The following is a 15,640-nucleotide window of genomic DNA, read 5'->3' as shown; positions in this document are numbered from 1 at the left end:
TAACTATTTAAACTCAAATTCCATGAACTGTAGTTGAGGTTGTACTGGAATTTGATTCAGAATGACAGTGTCCATGCTGGAGCAATAGAGGGCTATTTCAAACCATACCTCCTTGCTTTTACCTCCTGCTTAAGTCATCAAGGGTTAGAAGGCTTTCTAGGTATTGGCCTCTTTCCTTCATTCCTAAACCAGATCGGTTGCTTATTTCCGTCAAGCTGAAACCAAAAGTAGCAACCAAAAGCCTTGTTACTCAATTAATTAAGAGTAGATTTTTATATTTGATAGTAGGTTCCTTCTAAATACAGAAACTGAAAATAGAGCTATCTCCTTCAATTCTCCTTTTTCTGTGTATTCATCCAGAATCCAGCCACCAACTGCCACAATAGGGAACAATGGACTGATGTTCTTTAGGGAGGACACGAATCTGTTTCCAAATGCTGGCCAGTCATTGGGTTTCTGCAGCACTAGAAACATCTATGGTTGCAGGTCTGCAGTTTATCTGTTTTATCAAAATAGAAACAAAGTTTCATTCCCCGCCTCCCCCCAGCAGGAATTCAGCTAGCTTTAGTTTCACTTTCTCCTTTCGGTTTCCCGAGGTTTCCAACTTGCAAGGACACACCCATAGCTTACACCATTGGCTGCTGTCTAGCTCCCTTATATAACCCTGTCTTGGGGTTTAAACGTAACTGAAAATCCACAAGACAGAATAGCCAGATCTCGGAGGAGCCTGGCTAAGCAAAACCCTGCAGAAAGGCTGCCTAATTCACAGCAACCATGAGGTAAGGATTTCTTTGCTTCTCTGCCATAATGTCTAAAGTTTTTGAAAAAATGGTAATTAAATACTATTTCAACAGGTTAGGTCTCAGTGAGGTCAGGTTTTCTAATTCCTCAATTTGAGTATCTGCATATGGACTGAATGTGTGCATGCATGTGTGTGCACGTTCACACATACATAAATTGTTTAATTAATGCATTTTTATGTTTGTTAGCATGAACTTGAGGAAGCTTACCTCATGCTATAGCCCAAAGAAGGGGAGGGAAATGGGAAAAGAGTTTTGCAGGAAGAGAGAAAATGATTCCAATCTGAGAGATTCTTTCCCATCAGATTCACTTCTGTCTGATCTGGGGAAGGAATGGACAGCTTGTCTGAGTAGAGGCATTGCTTTCTGCGGGTTCTTTACCAGAGAAAAAGCAGGACCCACAAGAATGTGAAAGCCTCAGTCTTGCAGCCTCTCTGATGTCTTGTGGGTAATAGAGTGGAGATGTGGTAGGAAAAGCTCACAGCCTTCCTCCATAGGCTTCTGGTCTCACTTTCTGCACTGCTGGCCTCTTACAACAGGTTTTCTCAATCAGACTGAGCTTAAGATAAACAGATTGCCTCTTCCCTGGAAACTCCAGGCTCTTGGTACATCCTTGACTGAAGATGATCCACATCTGCTTGGGAAGATCCGTATCTTCCTTACCTAAAGGGCCTAATGTGGGAATTTCTCAGCTGATTTAAAAACCATTACTTAGGCCGGGAGAGGTGGCTCACGCTTGTAATCCCAGCACTTTGGGAGGCCAAGGTGAGCAGATCACCTGAGGTCAGGAGTTGGAGACCATCCTGGCCAACATGGTGAAACCCCATCTCTACTAAAAATACAAAAATTTGGGCATGGTAGCACATGCCTGTAGTCCCAGCTACTCGGGAGGCTGAGGCAGGAGAATCGCTTGAACCCGGGAGGCGGAAGTTGCAGTGAGCTGAGATTGCACCACTGCACTCCAGCCTGGGCAACAGAGTAGGACGTCTGTCTCAAAAAAAAAAAAAAACCATTACTTAATACTGATTTGTAAATTTTTCCCTCAGTGCTCCAGTGGGCAAAATTTTGAAGGGTAAAAATTCCAGAAAATGCACATTACAGGCCTATGATGAACCCTCCTCTGTAAACAGATGGAGTTGGTACTGATAATTAAAATAATAATAATATTAAATGTTATAAAGGTAGTTATCACTTCCTGAATTCTTATTAAGTGCCAGCCTGGCTTCTAAAAGTGTTATGTAAATTATTCCATTTAATTCTCAAAAGATACTTATGAGGCAGGTACTTACACAGTCATGCATCGTGTAACAATGGGGATACACTCTGAGAAATTTAGCTGTTAGGCAATTTCATCATTATGCAACTATCAAACCTAGACAGTATAGCCTACTACACACCTAGGCTATAAACCTGTGCAGCATGTTACTGTACTGAATACTATAGGCAGCTGCAACACAATGGCAAGTATTTGTTTATCTAAACATATTGAAACATAGAAATGGTACAGCAAAAATGTGGCATTAAAATCTTATAGGACCACCACCAAATATGTGGTCCTTTGTGGACTAAAATATCATTATGCAGTGCATGGCTGTATGATCCTGATTTTACAATAAGGAATATTAGATTTAGAAATGTTAAGATCACACAGACAATAAGTGGTAGCTTTGAATATGGACCAGGATCTCTACATTCAATGATATTTCATTAAACCTTTAAATCAATGTTTCCCAAAAGGTGCCAGTGGGGGCTCATGTGATTATTTCATATGGCAAACTCATTTGCTTTTATGTTTATGTCAACATGTACTACAGAAAAAAAAATATATATATATATAATTTGTAGAATTTTATTCAGGTTAGCAGTGTGATTTTTTATTGTGATAAAATACATGTAAAATAAAATTTATCATTTTAATTACTTTAAAGTATACAATTTAGTAGTATTTAGTATATTCATGATACTACTATGCAATCATCATCACTATCTAGTTCAAGAACATTTTTCTCGCTATGTGGAGAAACTCCATAGCCATTAAGCAGTCACTCCCTACTGGCCTCTTTCCCCAGGCCCCAGCAACTGTTAATCTGCTTTCTGTCTCTATGGATTTGCCTATTGTGGATATTTCATATAATTGGAAACACATACTATGTGGCTATAATGAATTTTTATAATTTTATATTTCCTAAGCATCCCTTTTTGAATATTAAGTTGGACTTTCTCATTCCAGAAGCAGGGCTCAGTCACCCTTAAGACAGTTTCTACTTCTCCACCTTTTTCCAGTTCCTCAATGTGATTGATCCAGATATCTGCTTTATATAACTACCTCCTGGTGACCACTTCCCTATAGCATAGCAGGGTATGACCTATTTGACTTGCCCCCACTGACCCCACCCCCACCCCACATGGACCAGGCAGATGTGCTGCAGTGACCACCTCTCAGTCACGGCATGACCCCTTGGCAAAACTTGCACCTGCTTGCTCTAAACCCACCAAATAGAACTCTCCACAGGAAACCCACCTAGGTAACGCCCTGGCGTCCCATAAAGGCTTGGGCCCACATTCCCCACTCGCTGGTTGAGAAGGCATGTCCTCAATGGCTCCCCCTTTCCCATTGGCCCAGCAAGGCATATTGCCCTCTTCTCTCTGGATCTGTAAGTAATAAGCTGCTTCTGTTATTTCACATACTATTTTTTTCAATTGCCTCCTTTGTATTTCACCTGACCAACACACTCAAACCCAACTTCTTTACTGGTCATGGCTTTCTGAGAGAGTGGCTGTCTCAGTAGAAATAAACTAAACACAGGTGAGGCAAGAGCCACAAGGGCATCTGCCCACTATAAACAAGTTTCTTATAAAAGGGGAAACCTAGACATAGATCTGATGCTTAGGCATTAGGCTGTTCATCAAAATAAAGAAGTATCCCAAGAAAGGCACATTGTAAATATCCATGACCAAATATCCTGGAGCTCTTTCAAGGCAGGGCTGTAGATTGTAGCCACTGTCACAAGAGAGACCTCAAGACCAAATTAGGAAAAAAAAAAAATACAACAGTGACCTTTTGGATCAGTTTTTTTCATTTAGTGTAGTGTTGTCAAGATTTATCCATGCTGTGTCATGTATCAGTACTTCATTCCTTTTTATGGCTACATAATATTCCACTTTATGGATATATTACATTTTTCTATCCATCAGTTGGTGAACATTTGGGTTGTTTCCATTTTTTGGCCATTATGAATAGCGCTGCCATGAACATGTGTGTGCAAGTTTTTATTTGAACACCTGTTTTTAAGTATCTTAAGTATATATCCAGATGTGGAACATCCAGGATTGTATACCCAGGAATGTGTCATATGGTAATATTATGTTTAACTTATTGAGGGACCACCACATTGTTTTCCACAGCAGCTGCATCATTTTACATTCCCACCAGCAATGTATGAAGGTTTCAATTTCTCCACATCCTTATTGTCTTAGTCCTTTTTGTGTTGCTATAGAAGAATACCTGAGGCTGGGCAATTTCTAAAGAAAAAAGGTTTATTTAGCTCACAGTTCCACAGGCCATACAAGAAGTATGGTGCTGGCAACTTCTCAGCTTCTGGTGAGGGTTTTGGTGCTGTGTCAAAACACACTGGAGAAGGTCAAAGGGGAAGCACATACAAACAGGGTCTAAACCCAGGGGGCATCCTGACGTTATAAACAACCCATTCTCAAAGGATTAATCCATTCCCCCAAGAACCAATCCAGTCTCACAACAATGAGAATTCACTCACTACTACTAGAATGGCACCAGGTCATTCATGAGAGACATACCTCTATGATCCAAACACATCCCACTAGGCCCTACCTCCAAAATTGTGACACTAGAGATCAAATTTCAGTGGGAGATTTGGTGGGGACAATCAAACTATCCAAACCATAGCACCTGTCAATACTTGTTCACCTATTCTCCTTTTTTAAAATTATTATTGTGGCCAACTTACTGGGTGAGAAGTGATATCTCATGGTTTTGGTTAGCATTTTTCTAGTGGCTACTGATGTTGAGCATCTTTTCATGTGTTTGCTAGTCCTTTGTGATTCTTCTTTGGAGAATTGTCTACTCAAGTCCTTTGCCCATTTTTAAGTTGGGTTGCTTATCTTTTTGTTGATGAGCTGTAAGTATACTTATATGGATTTCTCCATACATGAGTAATCACATACATACAAATATATAAGGATTTGGTTCTTCATAAAATAGGGTCGTGTTTTGGACACTTCTTTACAATTCACTTTTCTTGATTAACTGTATATTATGAAAGTCCATCAAACTCAACTAGTTTTGATCTAATTCATGTAGTCTAGTGGCTACATAATATTCTATGGTATAGATATACCTTAATTTATTTAACCATTCCCTATTAATATTTCCAGTTTGTTGCTAATATATACAGTGTTGGTAATGAATATTCTTAAGCATACATCCTTATGTACTGGTTATTTTTTCCTGGGAGATAGATTCTGAGGAGTGGAATTCCTTTGTTGAAGGAAATGTAATTTTAATGACTATCATTAATTTTAATTTTGATTTTAAAATTAAAATTTTAATTTTAATTACTATCAATTTTCATGACTCATCAGATTGATCTTGAAGGCCATAATAATTGATGGCTTCAGAAATTGTGTCCTCATCCATTTAAACTCTTGCCAATCTGAGTGGAATAAAGTTATAAATTATTGCTTCTTTAATTTGCATTTCTCTAATGGCTAGAGGCTTAGGGCATCTTTTTTCTTTTTATAGAGACAGGGTCTTACTATGTTGCCCAGACTGATCTTAAACTTCTGGCCTCAAGCAAATCTCCTGCCTTGGCCTCCCAAAGTGCTAAGATTATAGGCATGAGTCATTGTCTTGATCCAGAGCATTTTTTTCATATTTATTGGCCATTTATATTTGCTCTTCTACAAATTATCTGTTCATATAGATTTCCAGTGGTCTGCTGAACTATACCAATTTACAGAAACACTTTGTATATTACAGATGAGAATCTTCTCTGTATTACAAACATTTTCCATGTTTTTATTATTTTCTATTTACTTTGTTTGGAGGACCTTTGCCATAAATAAATCATAAACTGTTTTATTATGGTAAAACATATATAACATAAAATCCACCATTTTAACCATTTTTAAGTGTACAGTTCTATGACATTACATACATTCACTTTATTGTGCAACCATGACCACCATCCATCTCCAAAAATTTTTCATCTTCCTAAACTGAAACTCTGTACTCATTAAACAATAATTTCCTATTCCTTCCTCCCCCAGTGTGGAGGATCAGTCAGAGTGATGGGAAAAACTATAGGGAAAGAATGCAAGCCTTCTGAAAGGTCAGAAGGTTCTGCAGAGCCCTGGGGGAGAATAGCTGAAGGCAGCTGTTCTATAACCCTGAGGCAGAGGGCAAGGAGTAGCTACAAGGGAGTGTGGGGGAATGTGTCTTAAACAGGCTTGTTTATTTATGTTGACCAGGAACTGACCTTTAATCATCCACATTCGTGATGTTCCCTGAAAGGGGAACAATATATGTTAATTCCCTACAGGTTGTGTTGGCTGCAGGTTTTCGGCATTGTGCCTGCACTGAATAAAAAAGTAAGCAGCTCCAGCTTCTCGGGGAAGTTCTCTGGCCACTAGAACCAGGCAGTCACCTAGCTGCTCTTACACTGCATACCTGTGTCTGAGTACTCATTTCATCCATCAGCCAGGGTCTGTGGGACAGACCTGGCACCCTAGTCCCTGTAAATCACTATTCTACTTTCTGTCTTTATGAATGTGCCTACTCTAGGTAGCTTATATAAATTGAATCATACAATATTGTCCTTTTGTGACTGGCTTATTTCACTTAACATAATACCTTCAGAGTTTATCCATGTTGTAACATGTATCACAATGTCTTTTCTTTTTTAAGGCTGAATATTCCATTGTATGTATATACCACATTTTGTTTATCCATTCATCCATCAATGAACACTTAAGTTGTTCCCACCTTTTGCTATGTGAATAATGCTGCTATGAATATGGACAAATAAATATCTACTTGAGTCTCTGCTTTCACTTCTTTTTGAGTATAAAACCAAAAGTGGAATTGCTGGATGAAATGGTAATTCTATGGTTAATTTTTCTGAGGAATTACCCTACCATTTTTCACAGCACTTGCCCCCTTTTACATTCCTACTAGCAGTGCACATTTCTCCAGATTCTCACCAATATTTGTTATTTCCTGTTTTTTTTTTTTTTTAATAATAGCCAACCTAACAGACATGAAGTGGTATCTCATTGTGGTTTTTATTTGCATTTCACTGATTAGTGATAGTGAGCATCTTTGCATATGTTTATTGGCCATTGTATATTTTCTTTTGGGAAATGTCTATTTAAGTCCTTTGCCCATTTTTTAATCAGTTGTTTGTTTTTTATTGCTGAGTTGTAGAGGTTCTTTATCTATTCTGTATATTAATCCCTTATCAGATATATAATTTGCAAATATTTTCCTTCATTCTGTGATTTGTCTTATCACTCTGTTGATAGTATCCTTCCATGCATAAAAGTTTTTAATTTTGGTGAAGTCCAGCTTAACTATTTTTACTGTTATTGCCTGTGATTTTGGTATCATATCTAACAAATCATTGCCAATTGCCAAATCCAATGTTGTGAAGCTTTTTCCTTTCTTCTGAGTTTTATAATTTTAGGTCTTACATTTAGGTCTTTCATCCATTTTGAGTTAATTTTTGTATATGGCATAAAGTAAGGGTCCAACTTTACCCTTTTTCATCGTATATCCAGCTTTCCCACACCATTTGTTGAAAAGACCATCCTTTCTCCATTAGATGGTCTTGTCATTCTTATTGAAAATCATTCCACCATTGTTATGGACTAAATTGTGCACTCCCCACCCACTCCTGCCCCAAATTCTTATGTTGAAGTCTTAACCCTCTTATGTTGAACTGTTATTTGGAGATAGAGTCTAAAAACAGATAATAAAGGTTAAATAAAATCGTAAGAGCGAGGCCTTAATCCAACAGAGCTGGTGTCCTTAGACACCAAAGCTCACTCTCTCTCTCTCTGCCACTGAGGAAAGGCCACTTAAGGATGCAGCAAGAAGGAGCCGTCTGCAATCCAGGAAGAAATTCCTTACCAGGAACCAAATTGGTTGTCACCTTCATCTAGGACTTCTAGCCTCCAGAACTGTAAGAAAATAAATTTCTGTTGTTTAAGATACCCACTCTGTTATATTGAGTTATGACATTCTGAGCTAACTAATACAGCCAGATAAGTAAGGGTTTTTTTCAGGGCTTTCTGTTCTATTTCACTGGTCTATACATCTGTCCTTATACCAATGCTGTAATGTTGTGATTACTGTAGCTTTGTAGTAAGTTTTGAAATCAGAAAGTATGAGACATCCAATTTTGTTCTTCCTTTTCAAGATTGCTTTAGCTATTTGAGATCCCTTGACATTTCATATGAATTTTAGGTTGAATTTTTCTATTTCTGCAAAAAATGCCATTGGGATTTTATTAAGATTGCGTTGAATTTGTAGATCACTTTGGGTAGTATTGACATCTTACTATTATGTCTTCTAATCCACGAACAAAGGATGTCCTTCCATTTATTTATTGCTTCTTTAATTTCTTTCAGCAGTCTTATAGTTTCCAGTGTACAAGTCTTTTGCCTCCTCGATTAAGTTTATTGCTAAATATTATATTCTTTTTGATGCTATTGTAAATGGGATTGTTTTCTTAATTTCCTTTTGGGATTTTTAAATTGTAAATTGTTACTGTATAGAAATATGACTGATTTTTCGTGTAGATTTTGTATCCTGCAATTTTGCTGAATTTATTTGTTAATGTGTAGAATCCTTAGAATTTTCTACATATAAAATTATGCCATTTGTGAACAGAGATAATCTTACTTCTTCCTTTCCAACTTGGATGTCTTGTATTTCTTTTTCATTCCTAATTGCTCTGACTAGAACTTCCAGTACCATGTTGAATAGAAGTGGTGAAAGGAGCATCTTACCTCATTCCTGATCGTGGAGAAAAAGCTTTCCCTTTTTCACCACTGAATATGATACTAGCTGTAGGTTTTTCATATATGGCTTTAACTGTGCTGAGATAGCTCCCCTGTATTAGTAGTCTGTAGTCTGTTGTTTTTTTCATAAAGGGTGTTGAATTTTGTCAAATGCTTTTCCTGCATCAATTGAGATGGTCATGTATTTTTTCCCTTCATTCTGTTAATGTGGTATATCATGTTGATTAATTTTTGTATATTGAACTATCCTTTTATATGAAAGTCTCCATTTAGATGACTTTTTTTTTTTTTTTTTTTGAGACTGAGTTTCTCTCTGTTACCTAGGCCAGAGTGCAGTGGCGCGATCTCAGCTCACTGCAACCTCTGCCTCTCAGGTGCAAGCAATTCTCCTGCCTCAGCCTCCCAAGTAGCTGGGACTACAGGCAGGCACCACCATGCCCACCTAATTTTTTTTTTTTGTATTTTTAGTAGAGACAGGATTTCACCATGTTGGGCAGCTGGTCTCAAACTCCTGCCCTCAAATGATCTGCCTGCCTTGGCCTCCCATAGTGCTGGGATTACAGGTGTGAGCCACCACACCCAGCCTATATGACATTCTTGAAATGACAAAATTACAGAGATGAAGAACAAATTAGTGGTTACCAAGGGTTAGGGGAGTACAGGTGAGGAGTTGACAGATGTGACCATAAAGGGGTAATATGAGGGAGACGTGGTAGTGAAGAGTAGTTTCGTTTCTTTATCAAAGTGGTGGTCTCATAGGCTCATGTGAAAAAAATGACATAGCACTATACAAAAGCATTGTTGTACCAATGTCAATTTTCTAGTCTTGAACTACTACTGTATTATAGTTGTGTAAGATATAATCATTGGAGAAATTGGGTGAAGGATACACTGGATCTCTATACTGTCTTTGCAACTTTCCGTGAATCTATAATTATTTCCAAGTAAAGAAATGACAAAAAAAAAAAAACCCTGGTCAAATATTATCTCTTTCATGTGGTCTTAATTTGTTGCATTACATGCATAGTAAGGTCCTAAAGTCAATGTTTCCTAAGGTTCTGCATTTCTAACCGACCTCTGTCCTAATTATCTTAATATTAAAATAAGAAACTCTTATATAGCATATAATATGCTCTAAGTGCTTTACACATATAAGTTTATTAATCCTCACCAAACCCAGTGTGATAAATACTATCATTATCTCCATTCTATAAATAGGACTCACAAGTACAGAATAGTTACTTGGCTGGAAATTGCTCTAGCCAGCATATGAAGCCAAGCAAACAATATCGACAGTCCATGAATAACTTAAAAATACATTAACTTTAATGAAACCTAAGTAAGTTGATCCTTTCAAGGATAAGCACTAAAATACAAAGTATTTTATCTGACTTTTTTCTTTTAGCTCTTCCTCACCTAACAAAGAAAATCTGTTTTTGTTCTTACAGTACAAATGGTGATGATCATCAGGTCAAGGATAGTCTGGAGCAATTGAGATGTCACTTTACATGGAAGTTATCCATTGATGATGATGAAATGCCTGATTTAGAAAACAGAGTCTTAGATCAGATTGAATTCCTAGACACCAAATACAGTGTGGGAATACACAACCTCCTAGCCTATGTGAAACACCTGAAAGGCCAGAATGAGGAAGCCCTGAAGAGCTTAAAAGAAGCTGAAGACTTAATGCAGAAAGAACCTGACAACCAAGCAAATGTGAGGAGTCTGGTGACCTGGGGCAACTTTGCCTGGGTGTATTACCACATGGGCAGACTGGCAGAAGCCCAGACTTACCTGGACAAGGTGGAGAACATTTGCAAGAAGCTTTCAAATCCCTTCCGCTATAGAATGGAGTGTCCAGAAATAGACTGTGAGGAAGGATGGGCCTTGCTGAAGTGTGGAGGAAAGAATTATGAACGGGCCAAGGCCTGCTTTGAAAAGGTGCTTGAAGAGGACCCTGAAAACCCTGAATCCAGCGCTGGGTACGCAATCTCTGCCTATCGCCTGGATGGCTTTAAATTAGCCACAAAATATTACAGGCCATTTTCTTTGCTTCCCCTAAGGCAGGCTGTCCGTTTAAATCCAGACAATGGATATATTAAGGTTCTCCTTGCCCTGAAGCTTCAGGATGAAGGACAGGAAGCTGAAGGAGAAAAGTACATTGAAGAAGCTCTGGCCAACATGTCCTCACATACCTATGTCTTTCGATATGCAGCCAAGTTTTACCGAAGAAAAGGCTCAGTGGATAAAGCTCTTGAGTTATTAAAAAAGGCTTTGCAGGAAACACCCACTTCTGTCTTATTGCATCACCAGATAGGGCTTTGCTACAGGGCACAAATGATCCAAATCAAGGAGGCTACAAAAGGGCAGCCTAGAGGGCAGAATAGAGAAAAGCTAGACAAAATGATAAGATCAGCCATATTTCATTTTGAATCTGCAGTGGAAAAAAAGCCCACATTTGAGGTGGCTCATCTAGACCTGGCAAGAATGTATATAGAAGCAGGGAATCACAGAAAAGCTGAAGAGACTTTTCAAAAAGTGTTATGCATGAAACCAGTGGTAGAAGAAACAATGCAAGACATACATTTCCACTATGGTCGGTTTCAGGAATTTCAAAAGAAATCTGATGTCAATGCAATTATCCATTATTTAAAAGCTATAAAAATGGAACAGGCAACATTAGCAAGGGATAAAAGTATCAATTCTTTGAAGAAATTGGTTTTAAGGAAACTTCAGAGAAATGCATTAGATCTGGAAAGTTTGAGCCTCCTTGGGTTCGTCTACAAATTGAAAGGAAATATGAATGAAGCCCTGGAGTACTATGAGCGGGCCCTGAGACTGGCTGCTGCTGACTTTGAGAACTCTGTGAGACAAGGTCCTTAGGCACCCAGATATCAGCCACTTTCACATTTCATTTCATTTTATGCTAACATTTACTAATCATCTTTTCTGCTTACTGTTTTCAGAAACATTATAATTCACTGTAATGATGTAATTCTTGAATAATTACTCAAATCTGATAAAATATTAGTTGCGTTCAACAATTAGTGAAACAGAATGTGTGTGTGCATGCAAGAAAGAGAGAAATCATTTGTATGAGTGCTATGTAGTAGAGAAAAAATGTTAGGTAACTTTGCAAGAAATAAAACGTTGGACTTACAGTAAATGTTTAATTCATTCATTTTATTGTGAAATAAAAATAAAATCCTTAGCTCCTCCACCAACTGAACAGACCCTCTTGGCCAAGGAGACCCCAGAAACCTTAAAAACTAAGTTTCCCAACCATGACAAGATGAGAGATAATTCACACCTCATTATATTCCCTCCCTTGCTAACTGCCATTGGACTTTTTCCACTGAGTTAAACAGAAACCCATGGAAAACAAAGAACAAAGACTCATTCCTTGGCTGACTTCACCTAGCTCACTCCACCTAATGCCACGGCCAGACTCCCCTCCCCTCTTGCAGTTTCCACATGACAACTGATCAGCCTTCCCTCCTGATAAGTGACCATCGCCCACAGACTGGTTCTGACCAGTCCATGGAGGCTGCACACAGGATGCCTCTATGTCCTTTGTTTCACCTTTTGACATAGAAAGCCTAATTTTCCTGCATTTTAATGTTAAGTCTCCACCACAAAGTGAACACAGAATGCATGTAACATACATGTTTACATACCACTATTGTGTGACTGCCCCTCATGAATATTCATAGCCCCCCATAACCTGTTAAATATGTGTGTCTAGCCAATCCACCAACCATAAAACTTCTGTAATACCCTCCCTTCCTCCAAGAGCCTGCTTTTGGTTGCTGTGGTAGGCTCTACTTCCCAAGCTGCAGGTTGCAGGAGAGGAGGCTGCAGTGGCTCATGCCTGTAATCTCAGCACTTCGAGGGGACGAGGCAGGCAGATCACCTGAAACCACGAGTTCAAGAGCAGCCTGGGCAATGGCAAAATCAACCATCTCTACAAAAAATGCAAAAACTTAGCTGGGTGTGGTGGCATGCACCTGTAGCTTCAGTTCCAGCTACTCAGGAGGCTGAGGTGAGTGGATTGCTGGAGCCAGGGAGTTCGAGGCTGCAGTGTCAAGATCTTGCCACTGCATTCCATTCTGGGTGATAGAATGAGACCCTGTCTCAAAAAAAAAAGTTCTCTCCAAATGTATACAGCTTGTGATTTTATGTCAACACTATCAATAAATAGCTTCCCGTGCAAGAAACCAAAAATACTGTAATAAACAGGCAAATATTCTTCCCAAACTTCATGCAGTTTACAATCTAGCGAGAGACACAGATAGCAGTACACAGTCAATTAAAGGTTAGTTTTCTTCATGAAGATGTTTTAAGTTTAATTCAATGTGAAAGGGTTCCAAGGAGTTTATCTTGTTTTATGCCATTTCATTTGAAGCACTATTTACTAAGTCATTTGCTGATATTAATCTAGTTAAATCAAGAAATATTACATGAAAATGTTGCTAAATCAGAGATCATGGGTAACAATCACCTTTGATTATGAATAATCACATTTTATTGAAAGGCAAGGCACAACAAATAATAAGAAGGAAAAAATAAAGAAGCAATGTTATTGATCTTTCATTCTTGTATACGTTTTAGGGGAGAATATACTAGTTTCCTTTAGTGGCTGTAACAAATTACCACAAACTTGGTGACTTAAAATTTCATAGATTTATTTTCTTACAGTTCTGGAGGTCAGAAGTCTGAAATGGGTTTCAATGAGCCAAAGTCAAGGTATTGATGCAGCTACACTCCTCCGGAGGCTCTAGGCAGATAGCCTTTTCCAGCTTCCAGAGGCTGCCTGAATTTCATCCATCTTAAAAACCAACAGTGGGCTGAGGCAGGAGAATGGCGTGAACCCGGGAGGCGGAGCTTGCAGTGAGCCGAGATTGCGCCACTGCACTCCAGCCCGGGCGACAGAGCGAGACTCTGTCTCAAAAAAAAAAAAAAAAAAAAAAAACCAACAGTGTAGTAGCCTCAAATCTCTCTCTCTCTCTGCTTCCTTCTTCACATCTCCTTCTCTCCTCTGACTCTTTCGCCTCTTTCTTCTAAGGACGCACCAGGTCCACCTGCATGATCCAGAATAATCGCCCCATCCCCAAATCCTTGACTTAATAACATCTGCAAAGTCCCTTTTGCTATGTAAAGTAGCATGTTCATAGGTTCTGGAGACTTGGCCATGGATACGATGTGGGGGGGGTCATTATTCTTACTACCACAGAGCACCCCAAGAAAATCTCCAAATTTTGGGCTTCCAATCCATTTTGCTTCAATTATTTAATATTTTTACTCTTTCCAGTAGATATTGATTTCATCCAGTGTCCTTAAGAAGGTAGGACAGAGATTATGGCACATCTCACATCAAATGGTAAATTTTCGTTGGAAATACATTTTTTGCTTCAACTTTTATTTTAAATTCAAGGGTACATGTGCAGGATGTTCAGGTTTGTTACATAGGTAAACATGTGCCATGGTGGTTTGCTGAACAGATCATCCCATCACCAACAGATCATCCCATTGAGAGGTGAAGCCGGCTGGGCTTCTGGGTTGGGTGGGGACTTGGAGAACTTTTCTGTCTAGGTAAAGGATTGTAAAACAGACCAATCCACACTCTGTAAAATGGACCAATCAGCTCTCTGTAAAATGGACCAATCAGCAGGATGTGGGTGGGGCCAAATAAGGGAATAAAAGCAGGCCACCTGAGCCAGCAGTGGCAACCCGCTCAGGTCCCCTTCCATGCTGTGGAAGCTTTGTTCTTTCGCTCTTCGTGATAAATCTTGCTGCTGCTCACTCTTTGGGTCCGCACTGCCTTTATGAGCTGTAACACTCACCACAAAGGTCTACGGCTTCACTCCTGAAGCCAGCGAGACCACGAACCCACCAGGAGGAAAAAACAACTCCAGATACGCCACCTTTAAGAGCTGTAACACTCACTGCGAAGGTCTGCAGCTTCACTCCTGAAGTCAGCAAGACCACGAACCCACCAGAAGGAAGAAACTCTGGACACAGCTGAACATCAAAAGGAACAAACTCTGGACACACCATCTTTAAGAACTGTAACACTCACTGCGAGGGGCTGCAGCTTCATTCTTGAAGTCAGCGATACCAAGAACCTACTGGAAGGAACCAATTCCGGACACATTTTGGCGACGACCAAGGGACTATCGCCTATCGCCAAGCGGTGAGTACCATTGGACCCCTTTCACTTGCTATTCCATCCTATTTTTCCTTAGAATTTGGGGGCTAAACACTGGGCACCTGTTGACCCGTTAAAAGCGACTAGTGCGGCCGCCAGACTAAAGACACAGGTGTCAGGCTTTCTGGGAAAGGGCTCTCTAACAACCCCCAACTCTTCGGAGTTGGGAGCGTTGCTTTGCCTGGAACCAGCTTCCACTATTCCTGTACTTCTGGGCTGAACTGAGGGTCGACAGGGAGGAAAGCCATTCAGCTCCAGGGTCCTGACAACAAGTTCGTTGACCCTGCAGCCATGAGCAGAACTCTCAGTCATGTCACCCAAGCGAGACTCGCTCATCTATTCTATCTACCCTAACCCTTGCCTCCTGGGTCCTAATGCCTGCCAGACAAACTTTCTCTTGCCTCTCTTCTCCGAGGCTAGTCCCGCTTCTAAAAACCACTCCCTGTCTCTGGTGCTTTTCTAGTTTCTCCTATAAGAATGATTTCTAGTATAAACTTCTCGACTCTGTTACCTTCTTTAGGCACCTGGGCTCACCAATGAGAAAGACATAATTTTTGCCCAAAGCCCCATCGTA

At 39.5% G+C, this 15,640-nt stretch overlaps 2 protein-coding genes across 7 annotated transcripts in view; one reads left to right on the top strand and one right to left on the bottom strand.

The window, feature by feature from the left end:
• LOC129480470 (zinc finger matrin-type protein 1-like) overlaps positions 1-15,640 on the bottom strand; it is a 123,017-nt gene that overhangs the window by 100,164 nt on the left and 7,213 nt on the right. The gene's annotated exons all lie outside the window — the stretch shown is intronic.
• On the top strand, positions 599-12,024 carry LOC129480465 (interferon-induced protein with tetratricopeptide repeats 1). 2 transcript variants are annotated; one of them, XM_055274269.2, is made up of 3 exons: positions 679-779; positions 7,904-8,017; positions 10,307-12,024. In XM_055274269.2, the coding sequence occupies exon 3, from the start codon at positions 10,395-10,397 to the stop codon at positions 11,739-11,741; it is 1,347 nt and encodes a 448-aa protein (XP_055130244.1). In that variant the 5' UTR covers positions 679-779; positions 7,904-8,017; positions 10,307-10,394; the 3' UTR covers positions 11,742-12,024. The 2 variants fall into 2 exon arrangements, with proteins under 2 accessions (XP_055130242.1, XP_055130244.1); XM_055274267.2 differs by lacking the exon at positions 7,904-8,017 and having other exon boundaries at positions 599-779.

The sequence above is a fragment of the Symphalangus syndactylus genome, chromosome 4 (assembly GCF_028878055.3).
Source record: "Symphalangus syndactylus isolate Jambi chromosome 4, NHGRI_mSymSyn1-v2.1_pri, whole genome shotgun sequence".
NCBI lineage: Eukaryota > Metazoa > Chordata > Mammalia > Primates > Hylobatidae > Symphalangus > Symphalangus syndactylus.
The sequence above is the reverse complement of the archived record's forward strand: the minus strand, read 5'-3'. Positions and strand labels throughout refer to the sequence as shown.